The 17874-nt window shown below is 34.4% G+C and overlaps 1 protein-coding gene across 4 annotated transcripts in view; it reads left to right on the plus strand.

Annotated features, from left to right (window-relative positions):
* Nucleotides 1–12203, plus strand: part of LOC125666058 (protein piccolo-like) — a 33734-nt gene extending 21531 nt beyond the window's left edge. For 2 of the 4 annotated variants that reach the window (XM_056151309.1, XM_056151310.1), the window contains 6 exons: nucleotides 614–1051; nucleotides 5107–5184; nucleotides 5509–5711; nucleotides 7086–7326; nucleotides 7782–7994; nucleotides 8989–12203. In XM_056151309.1, coding sequence (XP_056007284.1) covers nucleotides 614–1051; nucleotides 5107–5184; nucleotides 5509–5711; nucleotides 7086–7326; nucleotides 7782–7994; nucleotides 8989–9398 — 1583 coding nt within the window. In that variant the 3' untranslated portion in view covers nucleotides 9399–12203. The remainder of the gene's footprint in view (nucleotides 1–613; nucleotides 1052–5106; nucleotides 5185–5508; nucleotides 5712–7085; nucleotides 7327–7781; nucleotides 7995–8988) is intronic. The other 2 variants (XM_056151311.1, XM_056151312.1) reach the window with 1 other exon arrangement.
* The last annotated feature ends 5671 nt before the right edge of the window (nucleotides 12204–17874 follow it).

The raw sequence follows: 17874 nt of genomic DNA on the forward strand, positions 1-17874 counted from the left end.
AAGTTATCAAAAAAATTACAAACACTTTGAAACAACAGTTATCCCAGGACCGTAAGATTAACAAAGAGAACATGTAAAAGTAAAATGCTTTACTCACCTCAGAAGGCGTGTCTGCTACGAATTTCTAACTTACACTTAGGAGTTTGACAAAAAGATAATTTGCAGGAACCCGTGCTACTGTATTGTGTGGAACACGGTCCGAAGAGAGTGAAATCCTAAACTAAGGTGAATAAATACAGGTATCGAGGGGTTCTCTGAAGGGTGTTTGACTAGATGGGTCCTTTAAAGGATAACTGAAATCATACTATACAAACATGTAACACCACAAATGTGACAGTAACGAATAAGCCGACTTCATACTAGTTTACCACTTCATATTATACAGACACGTGTTATCATTATGTGAATAGTAAATACGTTTATTCCATATTTCATGTGTTTCATTCGAGGATAATAATAGAAAATGGCTGTAAATCTTGCATTTGACGTGAGAGAATAGGATTTTGAATACGAGCGAGAACTGAAACTATCGGAAAGGTTTCCATTATTCACATGATGTAAACCAAATTACAAGTTTCAAAAATAATTCGTAAAACATTCTTTTTTTCTTCAGAAAATACAATGGCATTTAAGTGTGAAATCTGCCAGAGAGACAATTTCAAAAATGAGCACGGACTGCGGATTCACAAGTCTAAAGTCCACGCCAAGGATCGGGAATCTTGTAATGTAGGTGCTAGTACAGCACCACTGACTCCAGTCAAAGAAGAAACACGTCCAAAAGATATCCCTTCAGCAACAGGAGACGAGACTAAAAGTGAGGGACAGAATGGTGGAGGAAGTAGTGATCTACCCCCCAGTACTGAAAAACTTCTGAGTACGGATGAAAAGAAGAAATCTCCAATCATGAAAGATGTAGAGGAAAACGAGAACAAGCCTTTTACCACAAAAATAAAATCGTCTTCCAGCATAAAGAGAGAAGAAACAAGTGAAGATGAAACTGCCGAGGATGACGATAAACCTCCTACTGGTGACAGGAAAGACACAGGTACAGGTAATAGGAATCATAATGACACATGCATGCGAACATTTCTGATTGATATCAATACTGAGCTATTTCAATGTTTGCATATTTTCATTGAAAAAGTGAAGAAAATTCAATTAATCATAATAAATGTAAATTATTTAAAAATATTGACAAACCGGTATCCCATTTTTCTTATTCTCTCTATCCTTTCCTTTTATTTCATGTCATTGTTTTTCGTTTTCTTCTATTCTCTCTCCATGGATTTGCAAATATGTTTAATCTTTATGCTATTACGAAGATAATTACGTCATGTACTATTTAATCGTTTTGCCATTACGAAGATAATTACGTCACGTAGTATTTAATCATTTTGCCATTACGAAGATAATTACGTCATGTATTATTTAATCGTTTTGCCATTGCGAAGATAATTACGTCATGTACTACTTACATGTTATATACTAGCGGAAAAAACAAACTGGGCATTATAAAATTTAGTATAATGTTTCTCTATTCTTTGTTTATATTTATAAAATCTAAACAATCGAAAAAGGTGATGTTTTTGAACAGTATCGAATACTATCCGACTCAGATGTACCGACGTTTTCATGATTAGTAAACACATGTTGTTTATTGAAAAATTAGTGTTCGTACGCGAGAGTTTTACTGGCCATTGCTGTTGGGAGTAAGAAGTGTAAGGGGTTTGTTTGGACACTATTCGTTAAGAAAAGCGCTTTGGTTTTGACAAAATTTACACTTCTGTCATGCCACAACTCAGCGAAAACCAACGTAATTGTGCTGTTGGGATGCTTCAAGCTGAAATGGCACAAAATATCGTAGCAAGACACTTTGGATTTGATCGGAACACCGTCCAGTCATTATGGAAACGTTTCCAACAATCTGGTACCGCTCGGGATCGACCATGTTGTGGGCGTCCTTTTGTGACGTTGCGTCGACAGGACAATCACATTAGACTTGTACATCTGGGAAATCGTTTGCAGACAGCATATTTGACTGCTGTAGCATTCCTGGACCTCAACCAATCAGTCCAAGAACTGTGCGCAATCCTCTGCGCGAGCACAACATCAGATCAAGACGTCCAGCGATGCGCCCAATACTGCTTCAACGTCATCGTATCGCTAGACTAGCGTGGTGCAGACGACATCTGCAATTCAGAATACAGGACTGTGCCAATATTTTGTTCACTGATGAATCCAGATTTCATTTGGATAACAGTGACGGCCGTTGTAGAGTGTATCGTCGCGTTGGGGAGCGGTACCAGGACGCTTGTGTTGTGAAACGTCGACAATTCGGTAGAGGTAGCGTTATGGTGTGGGGTGGAATAACAGCAAGTGGAAGGACTCCTCTACAATCTGTCAATGGAAATCTCACCGGCGTACGCTATCGAGACGAAATTATTCAACGCCACGTGATACCCTTCATACAGAGACAGCAAAATCACATCACTCTGCAGGAAGACAACACAAGGCCACATGTTGCACGTGTAATCAGGGACTTTTTTATTCAACAGAATGTCGATGTTTTGCCTTGGCCAGCTGTTTTCCCCTGATTAATCGCTGATCGAGCACCTCTGGGATGAAATGGAACGACGTCTACGCCGTTTACCAAATCAGCCAGTGACATTGGTTGATTTAGGCCAGGCTTTAACCAACATCTGGAACAACATCCCTCAAGCATTTCTGAACACTTTAGTGGCATCAATGAGGCGCCGTTATCAAGCATGCGTGAATGCAAATGGTGGTCACACCACTTTGTTAATTCAAGTTCGAATACCAGTGTCTTTCGAGTGTGCTGAAAATGACGTTATTCGACGTTAACTTTAATTATGAAATGTTGTAGCTAATACATTTGTTAACAGTATTACAAAAAATAAAATTTGTTCAATGTTATTTTTTATTAGTTTTCGTATACCAAATAATGCAGTTTTTTTCTGCTAGTATATATGCTTTATATACATGTTATAATTGTATACATTCCTAAGTTATTCAATGTATAACAAAAGGATAATGAACAATTTTTAATAATATAATTCAAAATAAATGTACATTGTTAAATATTGATGAAAGACAAGTGGGTCAAATTCAAATGACTGATAAATGATCTAATTTTCTTCAATGTAAAATTCTAGATGAAATAAATGAGGCAGTAACAGAATTTTGAAAATTTTGGTGGGTTATTTTTATTTGATGGAGTCTTCAAAATTATACCATTATTACAAAGTTCCGTTATTTATTTAATTGATATGAAATATGGTCGTTGTATATTGAATACCTGGATATATGTAATATTTTATTATTGCATCTATGTGTGTATTCGTCCTTTTATTTGATCATTGCTACAGATTTTTTGTTTCACCTAGTTAATCGTAGAATCAAGTGTTGTAACGTATCAATATTGTGTTACTGAAATTTGTGATGATGAATGTGGATAAGAATTGAGATAATGGAATTAAATGCCGCCCTTATCTTCTAAACGGGACGATGGTGGGGTATTCGTCCCGATAGGACTTCAGAACATGCATAAAACATGTCCAATCAATACCAAAATTAAACAATCAGAAATTATATGACATCCGTTCACTGTTTGACATTAAACTACTTAAGGTATCACAGCGGTAATTATTTTCACTATATATTGCTAAAGAGGAAAAGAAATTAAAAATCAGTTCGCAGAATTGATGCCGAATAACGTAGTCGGAAATGTCCCCACTTCTGGTGTGTCCAGGGGTCCGTGTTTGCCCAACTCTCTATTTTGTATTGCTTATAGGAGTTATGAGATTGATCACTGGTCGTTATCATCACCTTTCGTGTTCTATGTTGCCTGCCTCGTCTGCCGACACCAGAAAAACAACACCCTATGCGACGTGTTAGAAAATGTTTACCCACAAACAAGACTACCCTCAACTCCATGTGTTTTTCACATGTGTGTAAACAGACGAGTGCACCTCAGGAAGTAGCCTCAGTTACCCATAGCAAATAGTTCCTTTGTATACACTTGGTTATTTCTGCAAATTACACAAAATTTCCTAATCAAGGGTACGAAAATTAAGAGAAAAGAAGAAGCGAAAATGAGAAAAATCGTGCAAGAAAAAATATTTTTTAAATATATGGAACTACAATTGACTAAGTAATTTTATTGGACAATTACCGGTGGGATACCTTAAAAGACAATGATTGCGTTTCCGTGTATGTTGCGGGATAACCGTCGAGGTGGATAAATGTTGTTTTCAAATATAAAAGACAAGCTTTTCTATTTCAAACAACATTTTGAGACAAAGGAGGTTATCCCGCAACATACAAGAAAACAAGATTTTTTAAACACTTGTGAACCGTAGTAGAATTGAAATAGATCAGATATGGCTACGAATTCGGTAACTGATGCCATTGCAGTTTCCGAAACGGCCTACATTGTTATTTGCTAACGAAAAGGGTGAGATAGTAGGGGTATTTTCAGTTTGATGTTAACAGATTATATCAATCGCTTTGAATACACAGTTCAAGAAAAATTTGTCTGTGCATTGTCATGTTTACATGTGTATCGCTCTCGGAATACAGACAATTGGTTTATACTGAATGACAAATGTTCTTCAGTCATATATGAATTGTTTTATAACATAATTATTTTGTTTGATTTTATGGTTATAATATTGAATTATCAGTCATCGATTTTATTGTTGCATTAGCAAAAAAAGATGAGCATCAATTTTCTCATATCAGTTATTACGTATGGAAGTATATCGCAGAATAATGACCGCAGCATTCCTTTCATCTTTCCACTAACCGTGGTAGAATATTCTTTCCAATATAGAATTTATGCTGTTTGGAAGATTGCTCATTTGAGAAAAATCGTACAATAAGTGAAAACTTGTTTTTTTCTCGTGTATGTTTACAAAATGTACAAGTTTTGTGGGGGTTATTTGCTTACTTAGAACAGATTAAAATGAAAGCTTGTGATCCGCATGTAATTGAGTGGAACAAAAGATTTAATTCCAAATAGGTTAAAGAAGTAATTGTAATGAAACTAATGATCCAAAATACCAACCTTTGTGTTTGAACTTTCAGAGGTTGTGCAACAAATTCGCTCAGCTCCAGACCAGCGGAGTAACGATGAGGGACAGGATGTTGGGGGGAATAATGAAGGTCAGTATTAATCAGAATGCTTTGCACACATGATAATCCCGAAAATGGAAACAATTCTTCCAAAGTCTTTCTTGGATAAGGCCCGTGTTATAACGCATGTAACAGCTGTCAGGCTGTTTCCAAATATCAATATTATTTACATACAGTGGATATAAAACTGAATTAAAAATTCATGTATGTGGTAAAGGATTTAGATAAGAAATCATGAAAATAGTTAGAATTGAATATCATTATCTACCGCAAATTGGAAAAGATTACCTGTGTGTTGCTTGATCCTTTTCCAAAGGAAAATAAGTTCATGTATAAATTTGTTCATCATTTCAGATTTTGCACAATCCTGTACTGAATTGGATTTTAGTAAATACGTGGCAATGCAAGAAGCATGCATTAAACGATCTAAACACGAAACTGAAATAAGAGTGGAGAGAGTCAACAAATTTCTGAAGAATTTACAATATATCATGGAGAGGACTTCAGATATCCCATTTGATGTTCTCAAGTCGGGTTCTTACTATGACAAAACAAAGGTGAACGATTTATGAAGCCCTCAATGTCGTTAGGTCTAATATTGTAAGGAACATATACAAACATTTATTCCTAAAATGTGAACAGTTTAGAAAAAAGAAGTGCATTGAAACTAGACTATAAAACGCGGGAATGGAAAATATATATCAATATATGTTAAATGACAATTTCGGCGTATTTTGAAATAAAAAGACTTATTGTGAACAAGGAAAACAGGTACTATGCTTCTTGCAAATTTCAGAGAGAACGGAAAGTCATCCTCGGGTTTCGCAGTTTCGTATGCTTCATAAGTTAAACTAATGTTTATATATTTTAATATTTTGAAGAATATGAAGCAAATGGTTATGGATACCAGCTCATTTTCTGATTTTAATTTTGATAATTAGTTGAATCTTTAATTTGTCTTTTATTCTTTGGATAAAAATATTTCTGAAATATCGTGATACTAGTACTTTGCTAACATACAATGCACATATTTTGAAATTGTTAAAATTGTATCGTCCCTAAAGTAGAAAATATGTCAATTGAATATACTTGAAAATAATAATTATGCATAATGGTAATAATAATAATACCCTTCATTTATCCACACAAATTAGCATATAGGTAGTTTCCATTGTGATACTGACAAAAATGATTCCTTACAATAGATTTGATCGGCACATTGTTTTTAAAGTTTTGATTTATTAATCCCGCGGTAATTGCTGAATGCGTGAACTCTATATTTTCAATAAGTAAATATACTAGTATTGTGGCATAAGATATTTGTTGATGTTTTACAAATATGCTATGTTCAACATTTTGGAAGACTATATCAAAAGTTGAATTGATGAATCATAGATATTTTTTGATAATTTATTCGGTTCTTGTCACATGTATACATGTACATACATATACATATACTACTCTCTTACACTGATTCATTCATTCTTTAATAGAATTATTAAATCTGTGGTTATTAGCTGTACAAAAATTTAAAAAAGAGAAAACAAATTCAATTTAAAAAAACCAACAAACACAAGTGAAAAGTAGCTAGTAAAACACAAATCAATCAAAATAATCTTCCCTCTGGTCTACATTTTATTAAAGCTGTACATTTTAAACTTTTGGATTGCAGCATATTTTTTCACATGGTATTTTAACCTTAGATGACAAAATAATCGAACCAGGTGTGGTTCTTTATTAATCATATTTTATCAAATAAATATAACTCTAATACAATTTAGAGAAATGATTTGATACTTGCTCTCTTCATTTATACTATTTACATAAATTTACAATAATTTATTGGATGCCAATTAGGACTCTATAATTCAATTGTTCAGAGCAAAACATTATTGTAAATCTAATGTGAAATGAAATTTGATGTTTTACAGATAGACTATGATGATGAGTTTGATTTCATGTTTTACCCTAAAGCCAACATGGAGGCTGATTTTACTGCCTGTCCACCTGGATATTGTAAAATTAAGAAAGGTCGAACAACTAACAACAATCTTGACTCGCTGTGTAACGAAAATGGATATCTGGATCCCAATCGTTTTAAAGAGTATATGTTCAACATTTTCAAAGATTGTATCGAAGATGAAACCTTCAGAGAGGGCAGACGAACAAGGAGTAAGCGTTTGTAGGGTCATAGCAGAAGAACAAAGAGTAAGGGTTTGTGGGGTTTTAACAGACGAACAAAGAGTAAGGGTTTGTGGGGTTTTAACAGACGAACAAAGAGTAAGGGTTTGTAGGGTCATGCCTTCGCTAAGTATTTTTTGTAGTTCTATTTGTTTTTTGTCAGGTGTCCGAAACACGATATGAATTCATATGAAAAGTACCCAACTTGCAGATGTTTCATGAAGTGAATTTTATAGCTCCATTAGAATCTCATGATCTCCCATCGATTGTTATTTAATGAGGGATAACGTCCAAATGTGATAGCAAATAGGCGTCCTTGTCTATCATTACAAGCTGGGATATTTTCAAAATCCCAAGACCCCATAAACAGTTAAGATATACCCTCATGATAAATATATTGAAATAATAAGCTATCAAAATTGACATTACCATTGTTTTCTCTTCAGGAAAGTTACGTCTTGTCGGGAGTCCTGCTTTCACGGTGCTCTATGACTTAGGTGTTGTAGGTGTAAAACCTATCGAGATTGATCTTGTTCCTGCAATTAAAGTAGAAGGCTGGCCCCAAACTGCTAGAGAAATCTCTCCACAATGGCTCAGAGACCGTAATTTTGAAATAGCAACGACGTGTTTTCATGTTGTTACGAAGACATTTCCAGAACGTAAGTTTTGCCATATATTTAAGTACTATTTATATTTCTATATGTTTTTGCCTTTGGTATCTCTACGAATTGTAACGATAGTCATTTCCTCATGAATGTGTTGCAGTTGTAAACAATGCGCGTATGAATGCAGATTGATATAGTAGGTCAATTTTATTGGCTGGGAAGTCCAAGAAAAAGGAACGTAGAATGTAAATATAAAAATAAAATTCAGTTTTGAAAATACATGAGATTATGAACTGCAACGCTTGAAGCGGACATACTTTTCATGAATAGATAACGCGCTGAATAAAGTATGCCCTTGTGAAGCGTTGCAGTTCATACACACATGTATTTTCAAAACTGAAATTCATTTCTCAATTTTTTTTATTTGTTGATGTTTATTGTTTTGATAATACACAAAGGTGTGCAGTCAAATTGGGTGCTAATAACGCCAATTAGGCCTTTATCTCTGCATACCAATGCCTATTATCAGCAGAACATATATGTACGTAAATGTTATATGTGCATTTATTTTGCGTACTTAAAATCTGTCACAATTGGATTTGATGTAGTATTTGTCGGTCAGAAAGTTAGAACTGTGAAGGAGGAGAAAATAAAATAATCTTGTAAAAACAACTGCAGACATAATTGATCAAAATGAGACATCTACGTGTATCACTACATAATTTACGAAATTGTAATTGACAACCCTCTCTCTCTCTCTCTCTCTCTCTTACACATACACACACACGCACACACACACACACACTCTCTCTCTCTCTCTCTCTCTCTCTCTCTCTCTCTCTCTCTCTCTCTCTCACACACACACACAATCTCTCTCTCACACACAATCTCTCTCTCTCTCTCTCTCTCTCTCTCTCTCTCTCAAGCGCATACATCCTCGAAATTTGATACTTCAGTATACAGTAGTATCATGGAGACAAATATTATCACTTTGTTGAAAGCTCATTTGGAATATATCATGATGTTTTATCTTTGAAATTCGTTATAGAGCATCCAGATGGTGACCTTCTATGGCGGGTGTCTTTTTCACACGCCGAACAAAAATTGATTCTCCATGCTAATCAATATGACAACGGCTGCCGCAAAGAAGTCTTCAAACTTCTGAAAAAGTTAAAGGAAAACATCAAATACGAAAGTCCAAGTGAAATCGATAAATTCTGCAGCTATCATCTGAAGATGTTTATGTTGAATTTTTATGACAATCACAACAGTTTCGACATGAAGCAGAAGGAAACTCTGTTTAAACAAAGTATCAAAGAACTTGCCATCTGTGTAAGAAATGGAAATATCGCAAACTATTTTATTCCAGAGGACAACGTATTGCATTTTGTATCAAAGGAAGAAAATAATTTCGTTGCAGAGAGGCTACAGCAACTGCAGGAGAAATTTAAACTTTGAGTGCATTGTTAACACCCAAATTTAGCATTGTATAGATATATGCGATATGCGAGAGCATGTTCTGCGTGTGAGCAATTTTTAAATCGAGCCAGGCCACTGCCAAATAAGTTGATTTTACAGGAGCTCCAAGAGAAATATAATTTGTGAGCACATTGATACCACTCAGTTTTTGCATTGTATGTACTCCATTTAATGTTTGCATTTTAGATGTTGAAAGGACATACATGGTTATTTAGCCAGCCGACATGAATACTCTATTTTATGTCACGACAGCTGGTACAGTAACTCACGTTTATAGCAACGTGCTAGGAACGAACAATTTTGCATTGTTATAAACGTAATTCGTTATATCCCATGAGATCATAATATGTTTGAGAACATTTAGGCACAAATCGACTGGTGATTGTGACGATTGTGCTCTGCGTAGTTATTTTGGTATGCATGAGTAATTTGTCTTGAAAATATGTATATGTAACTCTATCTTAGCATGATAAAATGATAGAATATAGAAGCGGAAAAAGAAACACAAGTGTATTTTCCATAGTTATTATTTTGTATGATTCATTGATGATAAGGTCATGGTTTGGGCGTTTGCTTCTGGGAATGTCGCCCAATCTCCCTGTGACTCTGAGACACCCATCTAAACGGGATATGTTTTGTCTCATGTACACCATATTGCTGGGCTACATGACGTTGCGAATGCCCCTGCATTATCAGATGGTCCTGCCTCTATCGACTTCATTCAATCGCAGCAGTTTGCTCCACAATCGCTTAGAAAAGAAATGTTGTGTAGCTGATCTGTACTGTTCCAATGTTCAATATGTAATGATTTGCAAGCACATATGATGCAGGAGTACCCTGGATGCACGCTTTCTTGAAAAATCTGCTAAAAAGTATTCAGTGTAAAGTGGGGTTACTGTCGACTACATTTTAAAGAACGAATACTTTCACAGTGCACGGACGTTGCTCAGTGTCAAATTTAATTCATTTTCGTCCATGTGTCTAAAAGTTGTATTACAAAAATCGAACCTGTGTTTTTTTCTTCCCGCTAATATAGATCCATAAATTTAAAGATTTTTTTAACTATGTAAGATAAAGTTGTGTGTTGTTGAAATCAAACCAGTTACCTAGAAATATGAAGAACAACGTATCAGAACAATGCCTCAATTTGTTTCAAATAACGTATGTTCCTGAAAACGTTCCGTAAACAATATACAAGTAATCTTATATGCAAAAGTGTTTTTTTTTTCTTTTCTGTTTTTCTTTTTTTTTTATTTCATCATTTATTAGAAAGTATACATATTATTATTTGGTATAAAATATCCTCGGATACTCCCGCATAGTTCTCACCAATGGTGCCAGGGGCCCATTGGATTGGATGTATTTTATTATGATTATTATTTTATATTAGGCATATATATAATTTATATGAAAATACATAATATCACTGTATGTATGATAACATAACTCAGATAGTTGTTACAAATATTTTTCGAAGTCATAGAAATATCATATACAACGTTGATGTAGATATAGCAACAGTAGAATAACATAGAAATTACTCAAGGAATAATATATAAACAATGTAGTCCTAAGTTATAATAATAGATATTTAAGGATAGTATATACTGGTCTCTTCACAGTAGACAAGTTACATTTCATATACAAATGTTAAAAGAGTTTATTTTATATTTTGAACACTATATGAACAGATATATGTTCGTCTTACAAAATGATGGGCATATATTTCACAGGTTGTTTTCTTTTATATTACACGCCATGCACTGCCACTATATGGAAGGATGATTAGAATGGTGGAAGATTCTAACACCCCATAACACGCTGGGGTCTGGATATAGTAAAACTATACTGAACCAGAATCTCTGCATATAATAAATGAATTAATTAAATGATAATAGAAGGATTTCTATCTTTTTCAACCCAAGGTTTTCATGGTCTTTTTATGCACCACTTCTGTTTTCATTAAAGATTCATATTGTATTTTATTGCTTTATCGGATTTATTATTTTTTTGCATCTGTATTGTTACACCTAACATGTTCTTTTTCTGTTATGATTAACTTGGAACCAAACAGAGCTCCAACGTTGCCTTGGATGAACAGCAAAATTTTAACGTAAAACAAGGTTTATTTTTGATCAAGCAATTTATGTTAGAATTTGGTAATTCTATTTTGGTGTTGGCTGTCATCACTTTTATGCTAATTGTGTAATTGTATTTTACAGTTCGTGCTTATCAAATTCAAATTTTTAGTATTTCCATCAAGGTGCTTTGTATTACTCAGGGTAAACAAATCCCCCTTTTCTATTTTTCATGAGCCGTTTTATCCATATGCCGTTTTTATCCGGTGCTTTGTTTTTAGTTGACAAAGTCTCTTTCAGCCAATCAGATTGTCGCGCAAGGCCTCATTTCCTTTGTTTATTTGGAGTGCTGCTGCGAAACATTTCTGAAGGAAAATCAACGTCAACCTCACTCCATCCACCAGATTTGCAATATTGCTGGGGGAACAACCTAGGTTTTTTTTTTTTTTTTTGTCTTTTTCAACCCTAGGCTTTCATGGCCTTTTTTATGCACCACTTTTTTCAGTAAAGATTCATATTGTTTTTTATCGCATTATCGCATTTGTTTTTGTAACAATATTGTGGTTGGGAGAACGCTGTTGTGTATTACTTTTATATAGTGTATTTCTAATCAAGATGCGGGTGTGTCTCCCAGCCAATTGTGTTCTGTAGTTTTAGGACTCAAATTTTTCGTCATTTTAAATAAATGACAATATTTTACACCTAACATGTTTTTCTGTTATGATTTACTTGGAAACAAATAGACCTGCAATGTTGCCTTGGATTAACAACATAATTTTAACATAAAGTAGGTATATATTAAAGTAGGGGTCTAGTAGCGTGACGTCATATCCGGATTGAACTCTGGTATTGGTTCACGTACTATTATTATCAAACGTATTTTTACATTTACCTGGATATTTTTTAATTTAGTAAAATGAATACAATAACACTCAATCACTTATGTTTGAGTACCCGGTAGACTATGGCTCCAATCTTCTTTCCATTTTTTGTCATCTAATTCGCACATAAAACCAGAGGTACATATTTATTTAATTGATATACAGGGGTATTACATGTTAAAATTATCTGTAAATTAAAAATAAATCATGATATGCAATTGTGGAATTAAATAAAACAATTCTGCACTTGTTATATATTTGTTATCTTCTATTATGTGAAAATCATGCGCGTCTTTAAAATGGCTATTTTGACCAAAAATGTAAATATAAATTGAGATGCTGTTAAAATATTATGCTGAGAAAGGGCAGATTTTTAAAATGTAAAACTTATACGGTACCAATTTTGATGCACCAGATGCATGTAAAATGTATTTTAACAAGCATTCATATTTGAACATAATATGTGAGTTTGAATGAAAAATCACAAGTCAAATTTTTAAAATATTCATATTAGTGGTGTTGCAGTGCCGTATTTTTACTGCTGAGGGCCTGTATTGAGTTCAATTTTGTATCACCATTATTAAAAAACATGAAACTGTGTTAAAATTTCAGTTTTAATTATTTAGTTAGACATATTTATTTCATATTTGAGGAAAAAAATTGCAGCATCATACCTCAAACAAAATTTTATGGACATATTTTAGGACTTCTTCAATGAATTCTGATATTGCCGTTTGACAAATGGGGGTACACGTAATAAAAATACCATAATTTACTCATTATACTGACAACCCCCCATTTTTTTTGTTTTTATCATACCCTCAAATGAACAATCTAAGTATTTAAACTAAAATATTTGAGAAATCACAAGTAGGTCCAGGACTAGGGACCTACCTTAAAACACCAGCGGAATTACTTTATACCAAAATTAATGGCTTTTTATGTTTCAAAATTTCAAATTCCAGGAGTACATTCTGTACTATGTGTACACAATTTACTGCACTTAAACTGACACCTTGTAACATTATGATTGATTGTTAGACCGTTCTTGACCCACTGATTTTGACTACGGATAACTCCTACCCGATCAAGATATAGGGATCACGGTGGGTGAGACTGGTCGACAGGGGGTGCTTACTCCTCCTGGGCACCTGATCCGACCTCTGGTGTGTACAGAAGTCAGTGTTTGCCCAACTCTTTATTTTGTATTGCCTATAGGAGTTATGAGATTCATCACTGTTCTTTCATATTAAATGGATATTTTGCACAATACGAAAAGTTAATAGTTATGTTGGATTTATATTTAAGTACTCTTTGTCTTTAGACGTCTTCATATGAGTAAAAAGATCATTACATTAAAAAAATCCACAATCAATCAATATGCCGTCAATTGTTTTCGTATTGAAATGTTGAACGCTAATTCAAATGAACTTTAGAATAACGTGTCACTAAGAAATATATGATAATTATCTTATAGCAAAGCTATGGACCAGACCATCGGGATAACAAATATGCACGAATCAATCTCAATGTGATCCAAACCACCGCCAAAATTAGCGTACGCTTTCAATACCAGAATATTCGTATTGTAATATCAAAAAGCAAATTTTCTGCATTCCATCATTTATCTGATATTTTGCAAAAACACGTTTAGACATGTCTTACAATTTACAAAGACTAGAAAAGATATTCTTTTCATCTCATATGATCTGAAATCTCAAGTGAGCTTTTCTGGTCACATTTTGTCCGGCCGCAGTTTGACCGTTCGTAAACTTCTCAAAATAATTTTGACGTTTCTCAAGAATGACATGGCTATTTTCAGCCAAACGTTTTACAAAGCATAATAAAAGCTGATCAAAGAATCAGATATGTTACATGAGGTACATGCAAGGTGAAGATAACGAACAGTGATCAATCTCATAACTCCTATAAGCAATACAAAATAGATACTTGGGCAAATACGGACCCCTGGACACACCAGAGGTGGGGTCAGGTGCCTAGGAGGAGTAAGCATCCCCTGTTGACCGGTCACACCCACCGTGAGCCCTATATCCTGATCAGGTAAACGGAGTTATCCGCAGTCAAAATCAGTGTGCCAAGAACGGCTTAACAATCGGTATGAAACATGTCAGACAGCATTTGACCCAATGCGAGGTTGTATTGACGAACTAGATCGTTATAACGACCATATAATTTGCGAAATGCTGACTATAATCGAGACTGTTGAAATCCCTGTACCATCGATTTGTTTGTCAGTAGCTTACCTCGATTTAAAAACTGACTATACCCAGAACAAGCTCTTGCATATCGAATCAGTTGAGATATATAAACACCATATACAGGTGATAACGGAATATTGCTACACAAATATGGGAAGTTGACGATGGAGAAGCTGAAATCATCCCGTTTGTCACACAGTTGAGTTGTCAGTGTGCCGTTAATGTCTAATTTCAATAAAATATCTGAGTATGAAGCAGAAGTGGACGACTCTGTGGTGTCCTTTATTTCGAGCTCACAGGTATATATCAAATCGACATATGAATGAAAGCTATCACTGTTAATAGATAAAACGTCATCGATATATCTACAAGTCGAATTGAAGGTCACAGCTAGAGATGTTTTCTTCTCACGTAGAAGTTTTTGAATAAATTCTGCTTCATATGAATATAAAAACAGGTCAGCTAACAAAGGAGCACAATTCGTGCCCATGGGAATTCCAACAGACTGTTGGAAGACCTGATCACCAAAGACCACGAAGATATTGTCAATGAGGAACTCTAGCATATTTTTTATTTCAACTTCAGAGTACTTGTGCGTGGAATCAGAGTGGTATTTAACAAAGTAAATTTATGAATGACTGATCACTAGATATGAATGTTTCCGTTTTCCGTTTTTGTTGAAGAAGCAACTGTCTATGATGTCAAAACGTCTAGTCTTTAATTTATCGTGAGGAATGGTCGTGTATAGTGTTGAAAAGTCATAGGTTTTAATGCTATTGATTTGGGAAAAATTCTGTGATTTCAAGTTTACTAAAAGTTCTTAAGAATTTTTTAGAATCCACATTTGATTAACACCACTTCTGGCATATGTAGTCGCACAGTAAGTTTGAAGTTTCTCCTTCACAGCTGTTAACATTTTCGTGAGGAGCAAAGATAGGGGCTTGATAGAGCACTTACTGGATCCAGCAATGTATCTTTGTTTGTAAGGGTTTTTATGTAGTTTAGGTATCCAGTATAGGTATATGTTTTGGTTCCAGCTGACAAAGCTTGTAACAACACTCTTTGTAAGGTTAATAATTACAACTGTATTTCGAACGAACTTGACATTAATTCCACATTTGGTAATCGTACGTTTACTTCAACCACCATTTAAAAGATGAAAATTTTCAAAATCATGATTCAGTTTCAAAAACATTTACTATCCAAGTCAATGGGACGGATTAATATGAGCTACCGTACCTATAAACTTCATATAAACCTTTATAAAGATACATTGCTGAATCGAGTAACTGTAATCTTTGCTGCTCTCAAAACTATAAACAGCTTTGAAGGAGAAACGTCAAACGTACTGTGTCACAAAATATGCAAGACGTGGTGTAAATCAAATATGGATTCCAAATATAAACTCGAGTATTTCATATTCACATGACGAATTCAGTCCATTAAATCAGTTTTCATCATTTATATAAATTGTATTTCGATGGAAAAAAAAACATCATTGACGCGTATTCTCAAAATATCAGATTAATTATGTGTCTGTAAATGTGAAAACAGGAATTTAAGTTGTAAATATTTGTTTGCATATCAATGTGTAACAGGAATGAAGAATATGCAAAGGACCATATCGAGTTTGGAACCCGGGCCACCTGGAGCTCTAGTTAGGTGTTCCACCAATTCAACTGATAGTAGCTGGTCATCGACGACTGAACCCATCTGATCGCTACAGTTAGTCAGTAGAGTTTCATATACATCACAATATCCGAAAAGGTACAGAAGAAGGGGTATCCTTTTCCAATAGTTTGTGAGAATTGTAGATAGATATCAATTCTAGAAAAGGAGTTTTATATGACCATGTGATAATATTAATCACTGGTGATTATTATCCGTGAATACAGGGAACTTTTCTCCACAACAGTAAGGCCATGTTAGTCATATTGATATTGGGACATCCTTAATAGAATCTATTAAGATTCATAAGTGTGACCAGTTGACCTACCAAAGTAGCTGATCCCACCTCTGGTGTATCCGGACGTCCGTATTTGACTAACTTAACTTTGTGTTCCTTATAGGAGCTATGAAGTTGATCGTCTTCCCCCTCTACACGCACATTGGTCATATTAATGAGGAAAAGGTTATCACTTAAATATATCAAAGGGGAAACAGTGGAAATTTGCATATTACATGAAATTTTGATTTCGTTTTTTAGGAATTGTTGTTTTTACGACAGTTCCCTACACTGCGCTCCTCTTCGTGAATTAAGGATTAATACTTGGATGTATGTGTCTTTAAATCAGGAAAACGTCAACAACATATGTCCTATCCAGTAACAGATGTCCTATCCAGTAACAGATGTCCTATCCAGTAACAGATGTCCTATCCAGTAACAGATGTCCTATCTAGTAACAGATGTCCTATCCAGTAACAGATGTCCTATCCAGTAACAGATGTCCTATCCAGTAAGAGAAATTGAAATGTATAGATTTGTTTTATCTCATATATTGATCGGCTGACAAGCATGCGCAACGACATTGTAAAAAAATCAGATGTCTGATAAATTTACTATGTCTGTCTGCAGTTACAAACTCTACATTATCCTTAATCATAGTTGTGACACATACGCACTTCAATCATCGAGTGGGTTATATCAAGTTTGAGAAAAATACTTCAAAATGGAATTTCTGATACTTAAATGTAATCTATCAAGTACATGTATATGATCAAGGCCTCATATTCACTTTAGGAGCGGTAATACATTCCATTGCGATTTATATGATTTTATAAATAGAGAGGGAAAATCCAGCATATAGATAGTGAAACAAATAGAGATATCCTAAGTCTTATCTTCTTCCTAACTTTTGTATAAGTTTTGTATAAGGATATGTAGCCACAGTATTCTTACTCTTACATAGTTTATTCTGACTGTCCTGTCCTTTCCTTTCATCTTCTTCCTAAATAACAGTTCTTATTGTATGAATACTTTTAGATTTATATATTTATGAAATACCCTCGCCCATTGGTTACGTTGGAATGTGGGAGGGTGTGTGTGTGTGTGTGTTTGTGTAAAATCCTAACCTAATAAATGCCAACGAACAACATTTACTCAGGAAAAGATATCTATACGGATTTCTGTTCGTATAGTTTGTTTAATTTGTCATCTGACGTGGCTATCGTTTTCATCATCTTCTACAAAACTACTTAATCATTACATAAGCTATCAGTGGGCTGAGGAGATTCCACCTGGTCATTTAAATGGCCATCCTGAAATGTATAGTCGACA

The sequence above is a fragment of the Ostrea edulis genome, chromosome 10, assembly GCF_947568905.1.
Source record: "Ostrea edulis chromosome 10, xbOstEdul1.1, whole genome shotgun sequence".
Taxonomy (NCBI): Eukaryota; Metazoa; Mollusca; class Bivalvia; order Ostreida; family Ostreidae; genus Ostrea; species Ostrea edulis.